The sequence below is a fragment of the Nelusetta ayraudi genome, unplaced genomic scaffold (genome assembly GCF_046127955.1).
Source record: "Nelusetta ayraudi isolate G7.1 ecotype Tasmania unplaced genomic scaffold, CSIRO-AGI_Nayr_v1 ptg000042l, whole genome shotgun sequence".
Lineage (NCBI taxonomy): Eukaryota > Metazoa > Chordata > Actinopteri > Tetraodontiformes > Monacanthidae > Nelusetta > Nelusetta ayraudi.
This window is the reverse complement of record NW_027466092.1, coordinates 1,123,926-1,150,467: the sequence shown is the minus strand read 5'-3', so window position 1 is coordinate 1,150,467 and position 26,542 is coordinate 1,123,926. Positions and strand designations below refer to the sequence as shown.

The following is a 26,542-nucleotide window of genomic DNA, read 5'->3' as shown; positions in this document are numbered from 1 at the left end:
CTTCGGCCTTTATTTTATTCTGGAGGTGTTTCAGTTTCATGTGTAGCTGTGTTTTCAATTCTATTGGCCGTTGTTGTTAAACCCCGCCCATCCACTGTCTCAGCCAATGAGATGAGCCCCTTCTAAACCAGCACGACAACACCATCCACCGAGTTTCTGCCTGGCATCACTGTTTGTGTGTGCGCGTGTGTGTATGAAGTGTATATGTGTGTGTAGTATATATATATATATGTGTGCGTGCGTGTGTGTGTGTGTGTCTGTGTGTGTCTTTCCACAGAGCCCATATCTGCCAGCAGAGGGAGTGTGTGAAGTGAGGACCATTAAAAAGGAAAAAAATACACAATCCAACCGACTGCATGTTGCCTTACCACGCAACCTGTCGCACACACCCACCCCAACACAGCAGCCCAAACACACACCTACATAAAGACACAATGTTTAAGCTGGCATCAGATTTGCTGATTTTATAAGTAAAAAAAAAAAAAAAGGTGAACAGCGACGGTGAAATTAAAAAGGTTTTGTTGAAATCCACAAAGTGTGTGAAGTCTTTTTGAAGAGCACAGCCGAGTGTGTGGCAGCAAACAGACAAAAACCAAAGAGAAGGTCGAAAAGATTTGAAGTCAAAAATGTTCTCAGACACAATTCAACTGTCAAAGGTTCATCATGTGCAACATTGACAAGGATAACAGATGCAAATGAAAATCAATTTGTAAGTTAAGTACACAAATGCTATCATCATCATCATCAATAATAACAACAACAAGAACAATAATGATAACAATCGAGTCTTCGCCTTGCGAAGACCTGCTCGGATTTGAGCAGGACTTCGCTGAGGCTCAGCCCCGAATAATAACAATAATAGCAGGCAGCCATATTTCCTGTCAAGATCGAATTTCAGTGTTGTTCCAGTGTCTTTTCTGATAGTCATACAATAGAAAAAATAAGGGTTTCATTTTTTGTAATATACATTCCTGACACTAGATGCAATTAAAGCCCACAGACTGGAGATTCAATGTAAACTACCATTCAAGACGCTGTAGAATCTGCTGCAAGGTCTACAATGAATGTTTTGCATATGTTGTTTGTGACGTAAATGAAGCAACAAGACTGTTTGTTCAGATTTTTCCATAGAATTTTATTCGTTCCGAGAAATGCACCAAATAAAAACATATGAAGTCATAACTCCTCCAAAACAACTCTGGCATTGAGGAACAGGACGATTTTACACTGAGGAAAAAGAAATTTTGGCGAGAGGATGGGCGGAGCCTCGGCTCCTCCTCTTTTTGCATTCAGCAAGCAGGAGGAGGAAGAGGAGGAGGAGGAGGAGGAGCAGCAGGAGCAGCAGGAGCAGCTGGAGGACAACAGCACAGCTAAAGAGGGAACAAAAATCTCCATGCTCGGGATCCTAAACACTGCTGACTTCTAAACTAACGTTTGCGCCTGAAGAGTGAGGAGGCGAGACGAGGCTCTCTCTCTCTCTCTGCACATGGACCGCAATTTCAATTCCCTTTTAGTCAAACCGCGGGTTGGGGGGGGACGGCGGCTCCCTGAAATAAGGCATCTGTAGTTCCGTCACGGAGACAGAGGGGAGGGGGGGCAAGCGAGCGTGACAAACATAGCTGGAAGAACACATATAAAAAGGGCTGCGGGGTGGACGGGGCTCTACCTTCGCTACTCTACACCCCTGGGACGACCACGCCCACAGGGGGCGTAGCGGCGGCGGTGGCAGTGCTGGCGATGGTGGCAGCGGCGGCGGGGACGACGCGAGGACGGCCGCCGTACGTGCGTGCGTGCGTGTGCGTTTTCAGGAAGAGCCGAAGAGCAGCAGGAACACAGTGATATGTTCTGAAGGCGGGAGAGGCTGATTGGCGGAGGGAGGGGCGGGGACTGGGAGTGGGAGGGGCATAAATCAAGTGCAGGTGACTGGGACTTCCTGTTTATGTGAGGGTCAGCCCAGCCTCGTTGTACACTTTGAAGACCTTCTCGATGGCGTTGACGTAGGCGGCCGTCCGCAGGTCCAGACCCAGGTTGTACTTGGCGGCCGTGCGCATGATTTGCTGCAAGAAGGGGGGAGGAAGGGGACAATCAATTAATCAATCAATCAATCAATCAATCAATAGGCAGAGGAGGCATTCAGAGTGTGCGTCAATGTTGAAAATAATTAGAAAAAAAAAGGAAAATCTCAAAAATTAGAATAAGTTGTAAAACTTAAAGATAAGGATAAAAAAATGTAATTCTATAAAAATAATATTTTACTTAAAATACTCTGTTCTTATTGTTCTTCAGACAAAAACTTAAAACATTAATAATACACATAATTCCTCATAGTTATTGCTGTAATTATTATTTTCATCATTGTCATAAATATTGTTACTATTAAATCCTGTTTGAGTTTGTATTATAAAAAAAGAATCTCTTACTTATAATAATAACCGTATTTTCACTGTTCTCAAGACAAAATCAAAATTAATATTCATATGGATAAATCCACATAGTTACTGTTGTAATTATCATTTCGTCAAGTTAATAATTATTGTTACTATTAAGTCCTGTCGCATTAGTACTTTTAAAGACGATTGTAAAAAAACAAACAAATCATCTACTGCACACGGCGTGTGATGTTGTGCGACAGCGTGTGCTGGTGTGTGGGCCACTCACCCGGGCCGACCTCTCCATGGTGTAGGCCAAGCCAGAGTGGACGATGTCCTTCTCAGACGCACCCTGCAGAGGCACAGCAGTGTCAACGACAGCGGCACTCAAGCGGCTCTACCATCCTCCAGCACCTTCACGATGGTCCATCTGATCAACCTCCCACCAGCGAACCACCTCACGACTCCAAAAGCCACGATACATCGTCATCCGCTAAACTCTCATTGTGTGCGTTTTCAGGCGGCTGCGCATGAGTGACATCACAGGTTACTCACAGCGACTCTGGCCTGGAAGTCGGCGGTGGGGACGACGGGGATGGGTCCTCCCTGCTTACCGAACTTCCTCTCTAGACTCTCCTGCACCGACACTGGAGCGCGGAGAGGAGGAGAAGAGAAGACGAATCAGCAGCCGTTTCAGTCAACCAAAGGACAGAAAATATGTCAAGTGGAAACGTGTCAGTTTCAAAACTGCATTTGCAGGTCCGTTGATGTACAAGAGGAGTCATGTGACCTGGTCTCCAAACCGGACGCGTCTTGGTTTGTATAAAATGAGGTGTGTGTTTACAGAGGAGATCAGTTCTGCTGTTTGGGTTTCTTTTATTGTTTTTATTCTGTGATTGTCATTTTATTGTTTTTATTCTGTGATTGTCATTTTATTGTTCATTTTCACTTTGCAGCGCCCTAGAATACACCTGGTTTAGAAACGGGCTCATCGAAGATGGAACTGAATGTTTTTCTCTGAACTTAAGATTTTTTTTTAACAACTTTTTTCATTTTTTTTTTTTTACCAAAAACGGAACAAAGTAGAGTTATCTGTGTATATCTGCAAGTCTTTTTTTTTTTATAATTTCTCTAAAGCAATGCTGTGTTTATTAGTGTTAGCTTAGCACGAACAGCGCTTCCTCTGACCACAGTGTAACCATCAGACTAAACGGTCAACCTGGGGCGAGCTGGTGTAAAACCAACAACTAAACTCAGTGGACGACAAACAGCACTATGGACGTGGGGGAAAATTCCAAATCAACGCTATGTTTTGTTTTTTTTTTCAACTGTGTCCGACTGAAACCGAATCTGGACTCACTGAGCAGGTGGTAGTTGGAGTCCCTCTCGTACTTGAAGGTCAGTCTTCCGTAGCTGACGTGGTTCAGATTCTTCAGCCACTCGAAATAAGACACGGTCACACCACCAGCGTTCAGGTACATGTCCTGCAGGGGGCGACACAGCAGACTCAGGACACAATTTGCCTCAATGCTTGGACTGAGTGTGTGTGTGTGTGTGTGTGTGTGTGTGTGTGTGTGTGTGCACCTACAGGAATAACCATGACGTTGTTCTCCAGGAAGATCTTGTCAGCATCAGGGGTGGTTGGACCGTTGGCTCCCTCAGCGATGATCTGATCCACACCAGAACAAAAACAACTCAAACTCAGCCCCTCGCACAGCTGCAAACACTCGCTTCGGGCCATTCTGAACAACTTGACCTCAACGGGCCCTCGGAAAGCAAGGCAGACGATTGCTTGACCTTCAAGTGACCTTCGCTCACCTTGGCCTTAATCCTGCGAGCGTTGTTACGGTTCAGCTGCTTCTCTCCGGCGGCGGGGATCAGGATGTGGCAGTCGGCCTCCAGAATGTTTCCTTCGTAGGGTTTGGCCCCTGGGAAGCCCACAATGGTGCCGTGGTTCTGCAGGAAGCAAAGTTGTGAGGAGGAGAAAGGATGAAGCTCAAGTCCAGGGACGTTAACGGAGAAAATAAAGTGAGGAACAGAAAAAGAAACTAAGCGGTACCAGTTTGTAATCCTCCAGCTGTTTGGGGTCGATGCCTTCCGGGTTGTAGATGGCTCCATCGATTTCACCGACGCCAACACACTTGGCCCCGAACCTGTGCAGGTACCTCATGGAGTGCAGACCCACGTTACCGAAACCCTGAGGGAGGAGAACAAACAAACGCGTGAATAAATAAACGCCATCGACGCAGTGATCTTCATCGCAGCACACAGCAGCAGTTGGCCTCCTCACATTGACACCAGGCACTCTGCTGCCACCGTGTGGCTGATTTGGATTACAACCTCCCTGAGGTCTTTGACTGTAATCAATTTTAACTTGTCACAACTTCATTTGGCCCACAGGCCAATTCAGTTTAAAAGCTCACACAACCACTGCAAATGCAGTGAAAAAATTATTTATTAAAAAACCAAAAACAAAACAATGTCAGAGAAGCACGTAGGAGCTTCTTGTGCCCCAAACCAACCGAAGAGTATCAGAACTAGAGGTGTCGTAATGAGCCCAACCACTGAACCTGAACTGAAGGTTGAAAAGCCTGATGGAAGGTGGGATAAAAGACTTTGAGCGACCATTTGAATAAACCACTGTATAAATGGCAACAGCATAATGCGACATCCTCCATGGATGATGCATTATGTCACCCATGTGACATCACCACCACCACCACCACCACCAGCAGCAGCAGCAGCAGCAGCAGCAGCCTGGATCCAATGAAAGAAAATGCCCTTGTTCAGACGCGGATTTCAGATCTGCTCTCTCTTCACCCGTCGATAAACCTCCAAGAAAAACTAATCAGAGCAGGATCTAATCTCCACGCCCCACGCTATCCAACACACTCACACAGAGCCATAATCTTTTCCACACTCACGTCACACACTTGAGCCGCTGTTGTCGGATAACATCCTCGCGCTACGTCAAATGTGACCCTTAAACCCAGAAAGTTCCCTCCACGACGTCGTTACAAGACCGAGGGCTTTTTTTTGGCTCAACAGTTTTTTTATGAAAACAAAAAGGGATCTTCATAATAAACGACACAGATGTCGCGGCTTCAAAACCCTCCTGGTGTAGCCGAGCTCAGACTGCATGAGCGAGGAGCGACTGCGCTGGTACCTGCACGATGAAGGTCTTGTCCTGGAAGCCTGGCGTCAGGCCCAGCATGCTCATGTAGGAGGCCTCGTTGATGAAGTTCTCAATGCCGTGGAAAACCCCCCGACCGGTGGCTGAGATACGGCCGTGGATTCCCCCCTGGCTGATGGGCTTCCCCGTCACACAAGCGTGGGCGTTGATGTCCTGCATGGAGGAGGAGGAGGAGGAGGAATGTCAGGAGCTGATGTTGTTGAGGAGAGAAGGAATTTCCCCCTTGGCAGCAGCAACACAAACAACACAAACACTGGCAGCCGACGCTTTTTGACCTCTTCGACAGAATTTCAAGGAGATGAAGTAGCTTTTTAAAAATGTATATGCACAGACACTACCAGTCAAAGTTTGTTTTTCAATTCATTTTCATGACTATTCACATTGCACATTCTCACTGAAGGCATCAAAACTATGAGTAAACACTAAATCTTTTGAATTTAATTCATTTAATTTCAGATTCTTCAAAATAGCCGTTTATGTAAAGCATATTTAGAGTCATTTTGCAATTTCTTTTGCCAAGTAATTGCGTATATCTTGCTCATATATTTGATGTCTTCAGCAAATTACTACAAGGTAGAAAGTAGCAAAGAAAGAAAAAATGTTGCATCATAAGACGTGTACAAGCTTTTGACTGGCAGTGGATGTAAATATTGAAGTATCAAGGCAAAAAGATCTCCTCGTAATAAATAAAGTGAACATCTTGGAAAAATCAATAACGTGAGGTGGAATATTTCATTGGGCAGTAATACAGATTCACTTTTAGTCCAATTCTCAAGGCACTAAACCATAACGTTGCCTTTTTCTTTAGTGCTTTCAAGAGACTTCCTGTCTGCACTCTGCACGATACAGCACTGGAATCTATAACAAGCTATTTTATTGACCGCTAATGTTCCGTTGCTGTCATCTGGACGGCCTGCATGGCCGCACTGAAGTGTGCGAGTCTGACTGAGTCGCTGCTGTTTGTGTTTGGCAGGTCAGGAGGAAGCAGGACCAGCAGGTCCATTGTTAACACTGTGAAAGAGCTCAGCATAAATCAAGTCCCAGTGATCCCAGTGCATCTTTACCAACCAATCCATCAACTGGGCCGGACAAAGAACTCCACCTGGGTTCTTTGTTCGGTGAGTAGAAACGTTTTGAAGGACGACGATGGAATTCCAGAGACTGTGAAGAACGAACAAAGCTGGACTCTAAGCGATGTTGAGTCCACTTGTTTTTTCTCTCTGCATGCATGTGTGTGTGTGTGTGTGTGTGTGTGTGTCCTCAGATTCCAGCCGAGGCGTTAACGGATTGACAGGCACTGGTATCGCTGCTCGTGACGCCTCACCAGCTACCCTGAGTCCTCGGCTCCCCTCTGGATGCCCACAGCAGGAATGCCTGTGGAGTGCACATGGCCAGCAGGGGGTGTCTGCGGGTACCGAGCAGCAGTGGAGGAATGAGTTTCCTGGAGCAGTCTGGCACACAGGACGGGGCACGCCCAGATTTGCTTGGCTGGAGTTCAACGCTTGTATCGCAACAGAAATAATGTTTTTGAGGGGTTTTTTTAGTTGTGTAATGAAGATTTTTCTGCACTTTGTTTTTCAATCTTTCTGTGAAGCGAATCTTTGCCGTAAAGATGCAGAAAGTTACTCACTAATGTAGTTTTGTATACATTAAACCTGGTCCTGCTCGACTGACTCCGCAAATCAATGTGCGATGTTTTGTTTTTACCCCGTTTTGTTCTTACCCTGGTATGGAACACCCAGTTTGTGTTTCTGAGAAGCAACACACACACACACACACACACACACACACACACACACACACACACACACACACACACACACACACACACACACACACACACACACACACACACACACACACACACACACACACACACACACACACACCTCAGTGTGTGAAGCTGCCGTACAGACAGTGGACAGTGTGACTCAGACGCTGGATGGAGAGGGGAGGGGTCACAGACCGCAGCTCATGTGACTCATGTGCCGCTCGGGCTTTTCTGTCCAGGGGGGGGGGGGGACAAGAACTCACCGTGTGTGCGATGGTGTTGGCGTAGGTGTCTGCGATCCAGGACATCTCCCTCTCGCCGGTGCTCATGTCGGGGGCGGGGACATCGATGCCGGGTCCTGGTCGACACACACAGAGACACACGAAAGAGGTTCACCAGGCACCAACTGCCAACACACTCATATCTCCTTCCTGTTGACAGCTCTGCAGTCAGCTCCAGGTCATGTGACTGCAAGGAATGAAATACGAGACCTGGGCTGTGTCTGCGTCTGTGTCTGTCGCCCCCTGCTCGCTATATAGTCACTGTATAGGGGCCGGGCCAGGCCAGTTTGTAGTGGTGTCTGAATTCTGAGTGATGGCTGGTATTCACTGTATAGTCTACTCAGTGAAGGTAGTGTGCGACCAGTGGTCGCTAACCGGCAATATATCCCATCATGCATTGCGCTCACGCTGACCCAAAGGTTGCAAAGACGAGAGGCGCCAAGCTATACATTTTTAAGAGGGCCGACACTGCGAGCGCGATGACGTCATTATGGGGTGGGTGATTTGGGACACAGCCCTGCAGCGCATCTGCAGATGGAGGCTGGTTGATGGGGCTAGTGAGTGAGTGAGTGAGTGAGTGAGTGAGTGAGTGAGTGAGTGAGGGACAGAGGGAGAAAGGGAGAGAGAGAGAGAGAGGGAGTGAGAGAGAGAGGGAGACTGACATGCAGACCTCCAGCGATGCAAAGACGGGCCTTTAAATTGCACCCACTTTGTGTTGACGTAGGAGCTCTGACCATGTGACCCACAGAGCCTGGTGGCCACCAGTACCAAACAGGAAAACCACAAACATTGGTTGCTCTTTCTGCTGCTGTGTCCGTCTGTAAACGCGCAGCTCAACTCAAATCTCTCGCAACATGGAATGACTCATGTGGAATTCCCCACATGAGTCATCGGAGCAGAATGTTGGAGAACGTTCTTTTTTTTCCTTCTCGGTGAAGGCACTCCTCTGAAGTCCACCAGCAGTGCGACAGACAAAGTGCTGGTGGCAGTATGTGGAGATCTCTGCGCCGATTTTTTTCGACACGTTTGACGAGTGTCGACACGCCCACGGAAACTCACCAATGAAGCCCTTCTTGGCCAGCTCGATGGTGAATCTCCTGGTGATCTTCTCCAGCTCGTTGTCCTGCAACACGAGAAGGAGCACAGCCAGGACGTTAAAGGAAAGACAGACAACACCTACCATGCTGCCTCTAACTAAAAACAATGCGGGTGATGTTTCAGAGAGACAGCGTTGTGTTTCCATCGATATGAAGAAATTACCTTTACATATTTTAAAAAGAACATTTTCATTCATGTCGTGTAGGCTTTACAGTCAAACACCGGTAATAACCCTTGGTGTGGTGCCCTGCCCATACTGCTGTCAGTGGGGGAGGGGCAATAGAGAGGGAGAGAGATGTGTACATGTGTTTTGCATTGTTTTCAACTGTTGTCAAGCACTTTGTGTTGCGTTTCAGTCGTTTGAAAAGTGTTTTATAAATAGAATTTTGACTGACTGAATCACTTCAACCTGAGCCTAGAACTGTGATGCAAGGAGAAGGATAAGCCACAGTCGTGCACGTTATGCGAAAAGCCGCAGCCACGGCGTGCAGCGGCTGGCGCTCCGCCACACTGGCACGACGGTATTATGGGATGAGAGCGAGACAGGCGGCGGCTTACGGAGTAATTCTTGGTGTTGATCTTGACTCCAGCTTTGGCTCCACCGAAGGGCACATCTGGAAACGAGTAGAGTCACACATGTTGCAAATCACAGCGGAGGAGCAGAGGAGTGAGAGAGGATTCAGAGATTTACACACAGGTGGAGGAATATGGGGTGGGGGGGTGGGGGGGGAACATACGCACAAATGGATACATTCTCACAGAAGTGATGTTTTCTGAATAAAACAAAAGATTTGACTTCTACTTACCAACAACAGCACACTTGTAAGTCATCAGGGAGGCCAGAGCTTTGACCTCGTCCACAGACACATCGGTGCTGTAACGGATACCTGAGGGCAACACAGTCAACACATGAGCGTTCAGACAGGAAACAAAATATATACATATCAATACAAACACATTGGAAATGACTTTTTATGTTGCGACGCTTTCAGGTCTAAAAAATAAGCAGCTGGGGAAAAAAAATAAATCATCCCAGCACCATCAAAGCCCCATAAACAGGTCAGGGATCACAGACGGAGTCTAACAGTCACGGTAGCGGCGGTAGGCGGGTGGAGACGCTATCGTCCAATCCCTGCCCTCCGTTCGGACCCCCGCCCCGGAGCTGCAGCCCCTCCCCCTCCATCAGCTGCAGCAGTACAAGACAGTCGTCCTGCAGCGTTACATGAGACTACGGAGCCCTTGTGTGTCTGTAAGGGTGTGTGTGACGTACCAGCTGTGCCAAATATAGGCGTCCCAGAGTGAGACCTCACTCAGATACCCAAGGACACACACACACACACACACACACACACACACACACACACACACACACACACACACACACACACACACACACACACACACACACACACACACACACACACACACACACACACACACACACACACACACACACACACACACACACACAAAGAATGCCACTGGGTTTTTTTTCTGTCTTTTTTTGGGACTGCAGCCGACAGACAAAACGACACTCAGACTTGCAGGATCTCAGTGGAACAGGAAGGTCCAGCCAGCAGAAGCTGGAGCTGAAGACTGAGAGCTCACTGCTCAAATTGAATCTGGAGGAGGAGGCGGGCCCTCACGGCCCATCCCCCCCCCACACAGTGAAGCGAACCCTCGGAGCGGGAGGCCTCTCCGCACCGCAGCAATAGGATCCACCACGCAGCAGTAAACACATTCCTGCCAAACAAGAGAGGCAGAACTGGGGGACGTGTTGGAAATCTGCTGGGAACGTGAGCTGCTGCAGCCGTCCCTGAACGCCTCATCCCGACAAATAGCCCAGAAAAAACCCAACCAGATCCAGTGTGAAAGTGAGCGGCTGAGTGGGACGACTTCACCCACACACTCGCCGTTAGTGCAGTCACTTTTCTCCTGCAGTGCTTCTGTTGCTGCCCCGCCGTCAAAGAGGAAAAAGCTCGGAGGAAGCGCGGCTTCACTCTGACACACGCTGCCCGCCGCTTTCCATTTCAATACAGTCACATGACTCAGGCAGCCAGCCGATGGTTTTCACTCCTGCGCAGGAAAAGAGAAGTGTGCTGACCGTTCTGCAGACTGAACAAAAACAGCAGGCGGCTGCCAGTGACAATGACTCTTTGTTGAGTTTCCCCGTCAATAGCAGAGAGCTGAGCGCAGGTGGGCGCAGTGAGAGCAGGAGGGCGGCGCCCAGTGGCCGTCGCTCCAGACCGGGATGCACAAACATGGCTCGTGCGAATGAAAAAACAGCCTTGCACTTTGTAGTCTGGACCCGGCACAGCCAAGGGTCCCTGCACCGGCTTAATAATTACCCATGAAAAAAACTCAGAACTGTAATCTCTGTCCACCCCCCCCCCACCCCCAGCGTACGAAGACTTTGACATGAGCCACAGATCACGTGTGCACGACAAGAGCCTTCAAAAAAAGAAGAAGAAGAAGAAGAAAGAAAGCGGTCATATCAGTGGACAACAAAAATCATTTATGTATTTTTTGACTTAATAAGCAGGTCAAAGGCAATTCAGGTTTTTTCCTAATTGTTCTTTTAAAAACATACTTCTGCACAAACCCCAAGTTCATCTTGTGAGTGCACATTCAGAGGACCCAGTTGGTGTATATCAAAATGTCAAAATAAAAATAATGGTCTTAATTATTTGGCTGACAATTCAACTCAAACAATGACCAACTGTATGGAATTCTCTCTTGGCCTTTCTTCGTCTCCAAGGTGCAGAAGCAGGCTTGTGTGCTGGTAAATGTGTCTCATCGCTATTAGATCTGCTGTCAAACTCATTTCCCCCTCGTGCTCACAATAAAACGCCTTGATTTGACTTGCATCAGATAAGACACACAGAGACACACACAGGTCATCTTTTCTTGTTCCTCAACTTCATTTGTTCTTCCGCAATTCAAAAGTCTTCTATTTTGTTACGCAATAATTCTTTATATCATGCTCTGACCCTTCTCATCTACGCTGATCCTGCTCACTCATCTTCCCATCATCAGAGAGAACCAGTCACTCATTTAAAATGTCGAGAGCGAGTCACTACTCTGCCCCATTTAGTCCAGTTGAAACTAGTTTATGGAAATTTCAGAAACAAGGGTCGTCTGTAGACAGAGCCTTTCTGCATTTATTATAAATCCTAACCTTGCAATAAACATTCTTAGTCTTTCATACAAAGTCTTTCTCATGTCTTTCATGATCTACTTTTTGCTTTCAACAGCTCTGCCACACGATTCCCCCCCCCCAAAAAAAAAAGCCGTAAAATGCCTTCAGTACTGCCCCACATGCACACGCCCGGCAGAAATACCCCTCCCCAGAATAGGGCCAGCCGCATGTGCAACAACAGCAGGCAGATAAAAGACACAGAGCTGGTGAGGTGTGTTAACAGCAGGCCAGGCCACCATCCACCAGTCACAACAGCCAACGTGCCCTTCTGACTTTCTGGCTGCCTGAACGCCATCACGTCTCCCACCACCACCACCACCTGTCACCCTGCTGACAAATGGCAGCGCCTCCACAGGCGGACGCCCCTCTCCCACTTAGCTTCCTATACATCACATCCGACTGAGCATTTACCCACAGTGCACTGCATCCGTGGGCCCCCGCTGCCACCTTGTTCCTTTAACCTCTGCTAGGTGTGGAGTTAAAGGGGCCACTTTAGAGTTTGTCAAGTCAAAAGCCAAATTGCATGATGATGCATTGTGCTTTAGTTCGTGTCTTTAGACTTGAATACTAATGACACAATAATAGGAAAGACACATATGACAAAATATGAAGCATGAACGAATGAATGAATGATTCTGAATGTAATAGAACCCTGGAGCCATTACACTCTGGAATGGTGCCAATAAACTGGTTTGAGAGGAAGAGGCGATAAATAAGGGGGGTTTCAATAAAAACATTCAAAATAGAAAGGCAGCGGCTCAGCGACCTTTTCACCAGGTATATGACGACGACTGGGGGTCTGACTGTGGTGCTCGTTCTGAGCTACTAGCTCGGCGGCTACGAGCTAACAGGTTACGGTTGACAGGTGAGCAGAGGGGGACTGGGAGGTCACGATACAATCTCACGGTGAAATAGGAGCAGCTAGCGGGGTTAGCCACCGTTAAAGCGGTGACGTCACCAAACGGTTCTGGCCCGCTTAGGAACCGTTCGGTGACGTCAGGGCGAACGGGAGCCGCTGCCTACTGACGAAAAGCAGCTGCTTTTCCTGGCTGTCTGCTGCGAGCTAAAGGCTAAAGCTAGCTGTCACTGGTGGGGGGGAGGTGGGCTGCGGCGGGGGGCTTCCAGTCTTACCTCCTTTGCACGGGGTCCGGTGCTGGCTGTGTTGGGCCCGGTATCCCTCCACCACCTCCCATTCGCCGTTGTCCCTCCGGATGGGGAAGGAGACGCTGAGGACGTGGTTGCACGGCTTGATGATGCGCAGGATGCCCCGCACTCGGTTCCTCTTCTGCTCGGCGGTCTCGCGGGTCTTGAGGTCCTCCACCAGCTTGTCCTCCACGATGGAGACGCCGCGGTCGAAGAAGCCCTCGACCATCTTGAAGAAGTTGGGGTCGTCGGGCTTCTCCGCCGCGTCGGCGTAGTGGCGGACCCGCATGAGGGACGAGGACGCCGGCAGAGCCGAGTCGACGCAGCCGGAGGCCAGGGCAGTGCCCGCGGAGCGGCTCAGCAGCTCCCCGAAGTAGCGGTACATGACTGCTGTTTGCAAACGAACCGCGGCAGGGAGAAATCAGTGACGGTGTCGGGAGGTTGGATGGAGGGGGGGGCGACAACAGGACGAGGGGAGGTAGAAGGAAGAAAAAAGAAATGCGCGACACAGCAGCTGCTCACCGCGTCCCGTCCTCTGGCCGAGTGGGGAATGACACCGGCGCTCCGCTTGCTTAAAAAGGCAGCGCGAGCCAGCCAGCAGGAGGGGGCTCCTCGCGGCGGGCGCACGCGGAAGAGGAGGTCCCGAGGGGCGTGGCCGCGGCGCTCCTGACGAGTTGCCGTGAGATGATAGGAATGTTTTTGTTTTTGTTTTGATTTTGTTTGGTTTTTTTTTACCAGTTTCTAGACGTGAAGGAGTTCCCAGGCAACAAGTGGAGCTGTCTGAATTCTGCTGTTGTGTTGTGCAATATTAAAGAGGGAGATTATTTTAGAGTATCCCGGCTTTCGTGGTCATTGTTCAGTACGTTTTTCAGTGCAGTGAAAATAAACATGTAGAAAATAACATTGGTTATTGTTATTCGACGTGTAAACATGTATGTTAAAAAAAAAAAACAGTACTTTTACATTGGAGTATTTTTTTTACCCAAGTATCTGTTCTTTCGCTGTACAGAATGTGAATTTTTCTGCCACCTGTGGTTGGTTGTTTACATATATACATATATATATGTATATATGGGTGTGTGTGTGTATATATATATGTATATATATATAGAGAGAGAGAGAGACAAGACAGTTTCACTCGAAGCACTAGAAATGTGTTAATGGTAGAATTTATTAACTTTCTAGATTCCATTCTACCCCTTGGCTTGTCCCAACCTTCCATTCCCCTCTGTTCCTTCACATATAGATGCAGGGCGCACTGAAGGGGCTGGGTGAAGTGTTGAGGCTAAAAATAAATACCCAGAATGCCTTCCAAATCAGTGGCAAAAATGAAAATAGAATACAATACAATAGAATATTGCCTAAACAAAGTTTTTTTGTTTTGTTTTTTAATTATATGAACCACTATGACTACCATTGGTAATGTTTTGTTTATTCAAAAACATAAAAAAAAATAAATAAATAAATATATATATATATATATATATATATATATATATATATATATATATATATATATATATATATATATATGTATATATATTGTGACTGTAAACTGTAAAGACTGTAATTGGATAGTCACATGGACAATTATTCAAAGTGGACCGATCAGATTTCACTGCCAGAGGCTACAGACGAGGGTAGCTTGAGGTTTCCTGTTTGACATAAACAGCGATTGACTATGGTGGTGAACTAAAAGCCAGTCAAGAGTGACAGGAACACATGTTGACCGCCAAAAAAGCTCTCAGTGTTTTTTAGTTCTCCTCTTGATATGTTAACACAGTTTATCGAATAATACCATTTGTCAGCGTAAATTTATTCAATTGCTGCAACTGCACAATCCACGCTAATGTCTTTAGCAACCGCTCCCTGTGATTCCCTGTATTTTGTACAGCTTGATTGTTTATTTGTTTGTTTTAGATGGATGAGCGCGATTCAAGACTAGAAAAATCAGAGATCCAGCTGGTCGACGTGCTGTGAGGGGGGCAGGGCTGATGTTTTTCAACAGAGAGGATGGGGGAGGGATCAGTCTTGTCCACCAAGCCGCAGCACCAGCTGATGTGCGCAGCAATTTAGATTGGAACTCAGCAGAGGAGGAAGGTCACGGGGATGCAGGTCAGCTGGCCAGCAGAGCTCCTGGTCACAGCAGGGGTGGCTGACTGTCACCGAGCAGCACCACCAGAGATCACATCAGCTTGCTGCTACTCTCCAAGAAAAGCAGGTGCTGCTCTGCACAGAACCAGCAGTCACAACAGTGGAAAGTGGATCACAGCGCCCCCTGTTGTTCTCCTGCTCTTTGTTAACTTGAAATCCTCTTTTCCTCTCTGGCATCAGACCTCATGCTGCTCCGCCACCGACAGTGTCCATGCTGACGATAAAAACTGCAGCCACTGTCATTTACAGGGACAACACAACAATCCAACAGTCCCTCAGAGCACCACCCTCTGGCTGCAGCGTTCTGAACCTACTGGACTTGATTAAACAGTGAGGCTCTTGTCATTTTAAAAACCTTTTATATGAATGCTAAATATACTCCCCCCCCCCAAAAAAAAAAAAAAATCACCTGCAACCTGCTCTCTAGTGTGTCCTTGATCTATTTCTAACAGGTGAGAGATTCCTGCACTGCAGGGATGCTATCATCTGTCACAAAAGGCTCATTCTTCTTCTTCTTCTTCTTCTTCTTCTTAGGGTCGTGCATGAGCGATCTTCGCAAAACAAGTGATGGTTGGGTTATTTTCCAGCACTCTCGTCGCTCTGCTTTGTGCCCTTGTGCCCTAAAATCAGCCCAGATCATACGGCACTTACGTAAGACCGGTTTAGATGCATCGCTGCTGGTTTTTCGTGCTGAGCTGGTCTGAGCGGAGGCCCTGACCTGCGCTCACACCCGTGGACTCTGCACGGGAGATAAGATTAGATCGTTCCCCTACACACACACACACACACACAGGCACACACACACTCACTACTGTGCGTCCGCACAGCGGGAAAAACACCCTGGTTGCACAACTTAGAGAACACATTGAACCGTGGACCCTCCAGACGTGCCTGGCGTTAGTGAAGACGTGCGCTGTGGATTCGGTTGGCCAACTTCTCGTACCCCTTATACGTCGGTGTGATGTCAGCAGGGACGGACCGATCAATGGTGCTGGTGTCTTTTTTTTAGAGGAAGTTGCGCCAAGTCAAGGCCCCATTTGGCTGGTGCTAATTCAATTACGGCGGCACTTATGTGGTCATTGTGCCATCAGTGTTGACGGAGCCCGGGCGCCACTGTGCTCCACTGTCTCCTCAAAGCTGAGCAAGGGAGCAAGAGACAGACTCATTCAAACACTATCAGATGGACAATTCATTCAATTGAATTGAATTGAATTCACTTCAATTCAAATCATTCCTTGCAGGAGTGATTTGGGAAATGTGAAGTAAAATATCACAAAACTGGCCTCAGTTTTCTCTGTTGGATAAAAGGAAACGCAGTAGAGGTTATCAGAGGGCGGAGGCCTTATCACACAACCAGGAAGAGTGAGTTCAAAATACTGCAACTGACACTAAAGATGTAACCCACCTAAAAAGGTGGGCGACGGCCGCTACAAGATGCGTCTGCGATGACATGTAGACTTCAAAACTGGAGCACGTTTAAAACAACTCATGTCATCTGTGCGACAACTAATCTGTGATTAAAGGCTTTTGCATCGTGTTGCCACCAACCAGCGGTTTAATACATTTGAACTTGCAACATGACGTTTCACACTGTGGTGAAAGTGTTGCTTTGACTGCAGTCAAAGCCACTGCACATCGCCAGGCGGCAATTTATCTTATCGGGGAGACGGAAATCTCAGAGTCCGGATTGATTAACGACGGTGCAGCCGGCACACACGGAAGACGACGCGCACAAGGGAAAATAACAATAATGAAGGTGAATCTTATCTTGACTTTTACACTGATTAGTATTAACTGATCAACCTGCCAGATGAGCAAATGACCACAGGAACTGAACTGGGCTGATCTAGTGGCATGTGAAGAGCAACAACACGTTCAACCTCCTGCACTGTTGCCTGTTTCTTGAAAAAATAAAGTCTTTAAAGGTCCATCGTTTAAAATTTTTTAAGGAGGCGTGTTTAAGGAAGCCTGCCTGCCTTCACGTTTTGTATTTAGGTCACTGTCAGGTGGGCTTCCTGAAAAAATGGTGGCTGAAGATGAAGTGACGGCCACGGCCACAACCCCTTTGTATAAAGCCACACTCACTGGATGTCTATCTATGCATGAGGAAGGTTGAAAGGACCAAAAGCTTGATAAATAAATTGTCAATTTGCACAAGTTACTACTAGTGAGCAGCCACTGTTTTATTTTTCCTACTGAAATTAAAGTGGATTTTTCTTCACGTTGTTTTCCACACTGAGTCCATGATGACGGTTGAATTTTGAACTCTTGTCCATATTCGTCTTGATTCCCTCCAGCAGATGGAAATCCATTTCAAATCTGTCAGAACTGCTGAGGGTTTCTTCCAGAAATTCTGCAGGTTTCCAGGATTTTAACCCCTCGTGCCCCTCCCCCTTCTCCCCGACCCCTCCATTACCTTTTAACCACCTCCTCCCCCTCCCGGGGTTTTTCTGTCGCGGTGATATATCACGTCCGCGTGTTTCAAAGGCAAAGAGAAGCGGCTCCTCATTGGTGGAGAGGAGGACAACACCCACTGTGAGGGGGGTGGGAGCGGTCACGTGCACACCAGAGCCCCTCCCCCTGTTGCCCGCCCGGGATAATAGTCACAAGAAATGAAACCCTGACCTCGCGCGCGCGCGCGCGCGCGCACACACACACACACACACACACACACACACACACACACACACACACACACACACACACGGTGCCTCAGACTCACTCTGACTGGACCAATCAGGACCCACAAAGACCTTTAGCACCGCCGGGTCACCTTGAACACCTGCTGCACGGCCACAGCCAATCAGAGCAGCGCTTTTGGACAGACAGGAGAGACAATAAAATCAAGTTAATGAATCAGTGAGACCTCCGTGATTTGGTCTCTCTATCACTCGCTGATACCAACCAACAGGAACAATCACAGGATCAAAGTGTGAACTGAATCAAGATAAGAAGATAATGGGGGGGGGGGGGGGGGGGGGGAACAAACATAATTTCGCTCAAATCAATTTTTTTTTCTCTACTCCAAATAAAAATGATTTTACCAATTGAGATTTTTTTTTTTCCTAAGTCAAATGCGAATTCAGGAAATACGTTTTAATACCAAGACCAAATGAACTGAACTAATGGGAAAGTAGAATGATGTGAAACATTATTATGCGTGCGTTTTACGCTACAGCTGTATAGGCGAATTAAGTTTGGCCGCGTTCAAAACTTTCAACACTAGATGGCGCCAGAGTGTTTCCGTTCCCTGCAGTGCTGCCAGCGCTGCAGCGATGTGACGGTGAGAATACAAATCTTTAACTGACAGGTGTGCGGCGGATCGTTGCGTGATTCAGGGTGCGGGTTTGATTGATATGGAATGATACATTTATAAAAAAAAAAATAAAAAATGAAAAGATAAGAGAAAAAGCAGGGTCCCAACATTCTGCAAACGTCACTGCACTTGTTTCAATTTCAAATCACTATTTTGTTAAAAGAATATTTAAAAATGATTATTTTCGGACTGTTTAGATATTTAAATTCTTACGATGTGACCAAAATAATAATCAGGGGAACTGATTTTTTTAATTTTATTTATTTATTTATTTTTAAAGAAAGTATCGATTATTTTCATTCCGATTTTTGTGTTATTTACAACTATTCAATATGACCACAACCTGTTGATGTGACTATCTTAATTCATCATTACATAACTAATAATGTTAGGCTGCTCCAGGGGACTCCGCGATGAGAAATGAAAATTGGGAGAATATGGGAGCTATAAAAGCGAAGTTAAAACATTACTACTCGATTTATTTTCCTCTCTGACTGCAAAACGTTCAACTCTTTGCTCACGTTCATATTAGTCAGGAGAAAGAAAAGTGATTTTAAAACGTATTAAAGGAAGCATTGAGAACTAGGAAAAAAATAGAGATTTGACAGTTTGCTTATCCATTAACTAACAGGAATATTATTTTTCTGTTGCCAGTTCTGACTCATGATTCAATTAATTAAAAAAAACAAAACAAGAGCATTTAATGTATATTGTGCGAATATTTCCTGCCTTCGTACGTGTTTCTGTTTTTAGCAGCCGAGAGGTAAAAAGTTGACAAAGTTCCCACGAGAACCTTCCTCTCAAGCGTCTCCGATCAGGAAGCTGCGGCTTCAGCTGCGTGCGCTCACAACTACTCATCAGCACTGCCTGCACGCCCGCTTGTGTGTGTGTGTGTGTGCGTGTGCGTGTGCGTGTGCGTGTGCGTGTGCGTGTGCGTGCGTGCGTGTGTGTGTAGACAGACTATCACCCCACATGTCAGGTGGCTGCGATGGAAACCCCACAGGAAGTTACGACAGGCCCCAAGAGGTGAGGAAAAGGTCAAACAGCTTTCACTAGTTCACGACACCTCCTCAACTGCCTGCAGCTTCGTTCACACACTGCCTGCACCTACTGCCTGCACCTCCTCACAGACTTACAGCCCACACAACGGATTTAGGACTGTTGAATAGCGTATATATGATAGACACCATAAAACATGAATTTAAAAAACTTTAAAACTTGGCAAGTATTAAACTGTGTTTGGCTCCAGAGGCCAACAAAGACAAGAAACAAGAAACAGAGAGACAGTGCTGATTGGAGGAGAGACTTTATTCGGAGGGAAGTGCACTAATAAATACAGGAGGAGCTGGCGGAAGGAGGTAGCTGGAGGACAAGGCTCCGGTTTCACATCTAGTAACGGCAGGCGGCCTGGTCGAGGGACAGCTGCAGGGAGGGCTGCTCCACCCCGCTGTCGCACAAACAGAGAGAGAGAGAGAGAGAGGGAGAGAGAGAATGTTGAAAACACGGTTGGCTATAAATGACTCAGCGTGCAGAAAAAAATAAAACCTCAGCCTGCTTTAGATCGGCCACCTGGCCGCTTTTAGCCGTCAAACCTCAGACAGACCCACACTGGTCACGCTGGTCTGAAGGTAGCAAGTTCTGCACTTTGCATTCTTGCATCATCGTCAAAATTGATCAAATAAAATCACCAACAGTCTCGGTTTTGAGTTGACTGGACTTCCTCCGTGTTTACGTGAGTTTCATTCAAAAGGCTCCTCCGTGTTCTTGCGGTAGACCATGGAGGTGGACTCATTAGGGGAACCACTCACTGAGCTCTCAGTCTGACAGGGTGGGACAAGTTTTAGGACCAACTCTCAGGCGTCTCCCCACCTGGGATGAACTGCAACTTCTTCTTTTCTTGAACCAAAGAAAATTTTGGATGGAAAGTGGAACATCCAAGAAGGGGGTCCTCTCATCCCCTAACCAGGCGTTGGCCCCGCCCCCCTCTGAGACTGCCTGGTTTTTGTCCCACTGCCACACACTCGTGGACGAGTCCAAAAAGCATCAGCTTCAGTACGAGCCTGCAAACACAGGGCTAAATATACTGCGTCCTCCACGTGTAAAGAGGTTTTTCTGGGCTGATTGTGAAATGTTGTGTAACATTATGATGACAACGGGCAAATCTAAGGACTGCGCAAACACCACACACACAAACACACACACACACACACACAGACACACACACCTCAGGACGTAGGTGATGGAGAGGACGCACGGCTGCTGTTGGGCGGTGGACTTGAACTTGTTGGCTCGGTTGTTTGGTATGACGGCGCTGTGAGTCTCCGCCCACACGTAGCCACCGCCTTTCACCAGCATCCTGTACTGGCCGGTGACCGACTGAGTCTTCAAACACACTGCAGGGGGAGCAGGAGGGAGGTGGGGTGAGGGAGGGAGTGTCACACACTGGTTAACAACACTGGTTTTATGCCTCTTGCAGTTCTGTTTGGACTTTTTCTCGGTTTCAAACTAAAGCTAAACTAAAACTGCTGGGTTAAACCCTCCTCGACACACACACACACACACACACACACACACGCACACACGCACACACGCACACACGCACACACACACACACACACCGTGCACGACCTACAGTTGGTGTGATTTTTCCGCAGATACTCGTAGTCCAGAGGGTGACAGAGGTCGTAGACGGAGCGACCCAGCAGCTCCTCCGGACGGTAACCCAGCAGCACAGTCACTCTGCAGACACACACACACACACACACACAAAGAGTAGTTCATCAGTGGGAACTGAAATTAACAGTGTCTATTTGACTGATGTCAAGTTACAAAAACAACTGACCACCAAAACTAGTCAACATATTACAACACACTGGTGATAAAAGGCGGTGGCTGATCTAAAGTATTTAAAAAACAAGAATGGAAGGATGGACATCACCCTTTCAGCAACAGATATTTTATACAATAATACAGAATACATATCTACAGTATATATAATTCTATAAAAGCATTCATTATAAATAAGTCCAAAGTTTAGCAAAATTAAAAGAAAATGAAGCACAGTGTCATTTGCTTTCTTGGGAATCCAGGATTTAGAAAGTTTATAACCTTGAAGTGTTTGAAGTGAATGAATAAATGAATAAATACCAAATATGCTTTGGACGCACTGATTAGAATTTAATTTGCTGTGAAATATTTCATCAAAGTGGCAGTTGGAGGTTAAAAACCAGGGCTTCACAGTTTTAACTGTCAACTGGCTGCAAACCAGCAAGACCGTGTGTGTGTGTGTGTGTGCGTGTGTGCGTCACCTCTGGTCACAGTGTGTGATCCTCAGGTCCATGCTGTGCTGGCTGGTGAAGGTGTGTGTGCTGAGCAGAGTGTGTGTGAGCGGCAGCGGCGTGCAGGTGAGCAGCAGGCAGGAGCTCAGCGTCGGCGACACGCGCACCTTGGCCCGGCCGCGGCAGTGGAGCACCTGCAGGGTAGGAGGAGGGGTGGGGGCGTGGGGGGGTAAAGGGTGGGTGGGGGTTGTGTTTGGGTGGGGGGCGGGGAGGTGGGGTCGGGAATGTGCAGCACCGACCTTCCAGGTGGCCGACTTGAAAGTGGCGTTCCTCCCTCGGTGGCTCAGGGCGCTCTTCACCCTCATCACCACGTCCCTCTTGACACCGCAGCACACCTCGTCTGAGGAGACACAGACTGTGAGACAGGCTGGAGACACACACACACACACACACACACACACACACACACACACACACACACACACACACACACACACACACACACACACACACACACACACACACCTGCCGTGAGACGCAGGTTGCTCTTGATCTCCTCGTGGTCTTCTGGGTGGGTGAACTCGAAAATATTGTGTCCCATCAGCTCTGTCTGTCAGAGACAATCTGGAATCATCCTCACATCCTGCAACCTGTGTGTGTGTGTGTGTGTGTGTGTGTGTGTGTGTGTGTGTGTGTGTGTGTGTGTTTAACACCGCAGTTTTAGCTTTGAGCTTTGTCACTTTAGTCTGAAACCCTGTTGTTCACTTGTGTGTGTGTGTGTGTGTGTGTGTGTGTGTGTGTGTACCTGCGTCAGGCCCATGTGCTTGCTGACGTTGTCCGACAGGAAGATCATGTCTCCGTTGCTGGACAGGACCATCAGGAACCCCTGCAGGACGTTCAGGTACATGTCGGCCTCCTCCGAGGCTTCGCCGCTCTCCACCCACTTCTCCTCCCGCCACCTGTCGCAGCCCCACAGCTGCTCCACGCCCGCCACCGCTCGCTCGTACGCAGGCGCTCGACTGGCTTCACAATCTGTGTCAGGATTATAAATATATATGAATATATATATTTAAAAAAAAAAAAAAAAAAAGTTTGTTTTTTGCAAATGTCTTGGTAATATATTTTACCAAACCTTGAGGTTGAGAGGTTCCACGTTCTTGTTGTAAAGTCATCTAAATATTTAACCCTGGCCGCCAATGAAGCTGCATCAGGTGAGTAGTAATCCCCAAAATTTTGGAGCACAGATAGCCCTGTGTTTGCAGCCTCCCAATAAAAACCATGCTGTCTTGAACGTCCCGCACATTTTTATTTATTTATTTTTTCCACATTACACAGTCATTTTATTGCATGCTCCCGTTTGCTAAAAGGTAAAAGTGGCAACATGAATGTAAAAGCACTGCCTGTGGAGGAATATAAAAAAAGTCTGACTCAAAAGAAAGTCTGACTCAGAAAGCTGTCTTTTGTTTTTCCTAAACAAACTGTAAGTTGAATCAATGTTCCCGGCATTGGCATTGCTTCTTAGTAATGCATCAAAAAAAAAAAGAAAAAAAAAAAAACCCACTTCTTCCTGTGCTCAGGCTCACTGGAGTCTTTTTTTTTCTTCCCCCCCAGCACATTTAAAACAGGGCTTCCTGAAAAGGGCGGGGCCAACACCTGGCTATAGGTGTGGCCACTAACTTGTTAGAGGCGTGCGTGCCCTTTGTGACATCATAGAGGGCAGAGACGGAAAATTTCACTGACGGGACTGAGACTGAGAAGTCAATGATGTGGAATTAGGGACCTTCAGAAAAATGTGGTCCAATGTAAAAACTTGATTGGTTCAAGTTGATAATAATAGATATTTTCGATGCACACATAACGTGTGTGTGTGTGTGTGTGTGTGTGTGTGTACACATGTGTACACATGTGTGAGCTCCAGTTGCTGCTGTCTAGGACTTCCTTCCTCTGTCTGTCACCTCCTCTGAAGCACAAACCGTCTTGTGACGGCAGACGACCACAACATTCACTCCACCGCACCAACCAAAGATTGAACAAACAAAAAAAACTCGCCAGTTTTTCACGGTTCAGGTGTGTGTGTAACATTTGTCTCTCCTGATGCAAATCAGTTTTTCAGCAGCAGCTCATGGGAAACAGACACATTTACTTCTTGGTGTGCCAGAAGGTCCCATGAAGTCATATAGAAATGCCAAGATTCTATTTTATGTTTGTGTTTTCTTATTTCAAATGAAATATTCATAATTTAAACACGAAAGGACAAATTTGTCAAAGGGAGTTCAGCTTTCTTCCATTTGCCTGGCTGTAGGCATCTCGTTACTTGGTTTTCTGTGTTCTTGTCACATTTTCATGCAAATTGTTATGACACTTGAAAAGGTCCCAGGTTTCAGATCATAGTTTCAAAATCATAGGGCGCACGAAATTAATCGGAGGTGTGAAAACAACATCAGAGATCGGTTTGATTTGTTCACAGAGGAAAAAAAAAAACTTGAGACCAGAGTGTGTGTGTGTGTGTGTGTGTTCTGGTAGTGTGTGTGTTACCCCTGAAGAGCGAGCGCGTGCGCATGTAGCTGAGTGTGAGGCGGATGATGGAGGGTTTGTCCAGGTGAGCTCGCACCGACGGCTGCAGCGGCAGAAGTCGAGACAGATCGCCGAACACGTCGGACTCCACGCGGCGCCTCCTCCTGGCGGCCTCGCGGCTAATGGCCCTGTAGGGTTGAAGGAAGAAGGATTCAGTAGAAGAGCAAAGATTTTGATGGATTTGCAACTGAAAGTTTCATCCTGAAGAAGCTGAAGTATAAGTAAATACCAAAAAATTAGATTTTTCTTGAAATTAGATTGTTCTTTCTTTTTTTTTTATGACTAAATGAAAATCGTTTGAAAGTTTTTCATTTTTACAAAATGTGGCTGAAATATTACTTAATATTCAGTTCCTGTGCAGCGAGCGTGTGACCTCTTAACCCCCGCTGGAAAACAGCAGAGTTTGGGGAGAAATTGGGGAACTGCGGCCAATGCTGCAATTTCAGTGATGGAGGAGAATATTGAGGCTTTAAGGTCGTTATTTTTCCGCTTAGCTGAGCACAATTACTTTCATTTTCAGTCAGAGCTTCCTGCTAATCATTTTTATCCTGTCCATCTCCTGGCATTTATATTTCAATTCAATGGGGAATTTTTTTTTTTTTTTTACATTACATCAATCTTCTTAAACATAGTGAAAAAATAAATATATGTATCATGTCCAGATAAAATATGGATATGATGTTAATTTTTTTTTTTTTTTAATCAACTTGGTTTTATTCATCCAAATACAATTTAACTGCAGGATGAGAAGAAACTTCTTAAAGTTTGCACAGATGTGGTGGGAGAGTGGTGACCCAAAGGTCTGAGGTCCTACCTTCTCTTCTCCTTGTCGGCTCTCATCTCGTCCACCAGGTCATGGCCAAAAAATAAAATAAAGTCAAGAAAAGTGGGCGGCGGGAGGGACGACGCACATCTCCACCAAACAGCAACGACGCCGGTCGGGACAAATTATCCGAGAAGGAGCGGGTCCGGCGCCAAAAGTGATGGGGGGGATGGTGGGGGGAGTGGCTCAGCATCACCTGCAGGAGATCCTGATTGGTCAGCCAGGGGGCCAGGAGGAGCGTTGTGATGATCTCCACCCCCTTTTCCACCCCGCTGGGTCACCCTCTTAGAGAAGAAAACCCCAGTGAAGAGAGAAGTCTGGAGCTGCAGCAGCAGCCGCAGCCACAGCAGCAGCGGCGGCGGCAGCTCCAGACTCTGCTGCCCTGACGTGAAGGAAGGACGACTCAGAGGAGGCGGTGGCCTGATGATGTAGACAGCTCAGTGTTTTATTGGAATGAGAGCAGACGGGACTAGCCCGGCCGTTGCACTACACTTTGTTTTGGCACAGAGTAAAGATAGTGTGAGCGGGAAACAGCGACTCTACTGCAACACAGAGCAACAAAAACCAGCTCGTCCTCAGATCACTGCACAGAAAAAAAAACAAAAAAATACCCACCACAGTCCCAACCCCCCCTCCCCCCACCCACCCCAACCCCCCCCTCAGCGCGTACGTGCAAGAGTGTGTGCACATCTGTGTGTGTGCCTGTGTGTGACAGAGAGTGTCAGAGAGGAGGAAGAGTAGAGTCTGCTGTGGTGTTTCGATCATGAGAGTGTGTGTGTGTGGGTGTGTGTGTGTGTGTGTGTGTGTGAATTCAGAGGTAACTCAGATGCTGGTTTCTCCAGGTTTCTGTTCCCGAACCGGCTGTAACAGACCGATGATAGAATAACAATAGTATAATACACAAAATGTTTTTTTTTCTCCAGATACACTTTACAATAATAATAATTATTTTAATAACAATGATAATAATAATATTAATAATAATAATAATAATAGAAAAAAGACGGCAATATGAAAGAGAAGCCATTCTTGAAGAAGCCAGAGCGAGTCAGCGCTTCCTGGCCCAGTGAGGAGGGGAAAAGGGGAAACGGGTGAAAACACTGATGGTAACTAGAAAACAGAAATAAAAACAAAGACGCCGCATCTCCACCAACAGGGTGCAAATGCCAGAACCACTGCGTGCTGGTTCCATTCAAAATGGCTCCACAGGAACCAGTCGCTTATACATCTGGGGCTGGTGGGGTGGGGGCGGGGCTATTGTGTCCCAAACGGCCAGTCAGTCAAGCTAATTGCGGCACAATTGTTACGCACTTACCAGAAGTGACAATTTCATAATTTTTTTT

At 47.0% G+C, this 26,542-nt stretch overlaps 2 protein-coding genes across 3 annotated transcripts; both read right to left on the bottom strand.

Moving 5' to 3' along the window:
- Positions 1–1,110: 1,110 nt before the first annotated feature.
- glud1b (glutamate dehydrogenase 1b) lies at positions 1,111–13,606 on the bottom strand. The gene is made up of 13 exons (XM_076033499.1): positions 13,043–13,606; positions 9,519–9,599; positions 9,271–9,326; positions 8,674–8,737; positions 7,597–7,691; positions 5,536–5,715; positions 4,429–4,566; positions 4,188–4,325; positions 3,958–4,038; positions 3,730–3,853; positions 2,925–3,016; positions 2,659–2,721; positions 1,111–2,057 (listed from the first exon to the last, which is right to left on the bottom strand). The coding sequence occupies exons 1-13, from the start codon at positions 13,437–13,439 to the stop codon at positions 1,938–1,940; spliced, it is 1,629 nt and encodes a 542-aa protein (XP_075889614.1). The 5' UTR covers positions 13,440–13,606; the 3' UTR covers positions 1,111–1,937.
- Positions 13,607–19,814: 6,208 nt separating this feature from the next.
- Positions 19,815–26,413, bottom strand: epas1a (endothelial PAS domain protein 1a). 2 transcript variants are annotated; one of them, XR_012927657.1, is made up of 10 exons: positions 25,191–26,413; positions 24,338–24,504; positions 22,608–22,834; positions 22,328–22,412; positions 22,102–22,202; positions 21,833–21,996; positions 21,157–21,263; positions 20,749–20,917; positions 20,213–20,544; positions 19,815–19,971 (listed from the first exon to the last, which is right to left on the bottom strand). XR_012927657.1 is itself a non-coding variant. In XM_076033495.1 (9 exons), the coding sequence occupies exons 1-9, from the start codon at positions 25,214–25,216 to the stop codon at positions 19,914–19,916; spliced, it is 1,104 nt and encodes a 367-aa protein (XP_075889610.1). In that variant the 5' UTR covers positions 25,217–25,517; the 3' UTR covers positions 19,815–19,913. The 2 variants fall into 2 exon arrangements, 1 of the variants encoding a protein (XP_075889610.1); XM_076033495.1 differs by lacking the exon at positions 20,213–20,544 and having other exon boundaries at positions 25,191–25,517.
- Between the last annotated feature and the right edge of the window lie 129 nt (positions 26,414–26,542).

Coding starts and splice junctions, on each gene's coding strand:
- epas1a (XM_076033495.1), bottom strand. CDS start 25,216: ATGAGAGCCGACAAGGAGAAGAGAAG. Junction 21,264..21,832: donor ATCACACACTGTGACCAGAG/GTGACGCACACA, acceptor GTGTGTCTGCAG/AGTGACTGTGCTGCTGGGTT. Junction 19,972..20,748: donor TCCATCACCTACGTCCTGAG/GTGTGTGTGTCT, acceptor TTTGTGCGACAG/CGGGGTGGAGCAGCCCTCCC.
- glud1b (XM_076033499.1), bottom strand. CDS start 13,439: ATGTACCGCTACTTCGGGGAGCTGCTGAGCCGCTCCGCGGGCACTGCC. Junction 8,738..9,270: donor TCAACACCAAGAATTACTCC/GTAAGCCGCCGC, acceptor CTCGTGTTGCAG/GACAACGAGCTGGAGAAGAT. Junction 7,692..8,673: donor GGCCAAGAAGGGCTTCATTG/GTGAGTTTCCGT, acceptor TGTGTCGACCAG/GACCCGGCATCGATGTCCCC.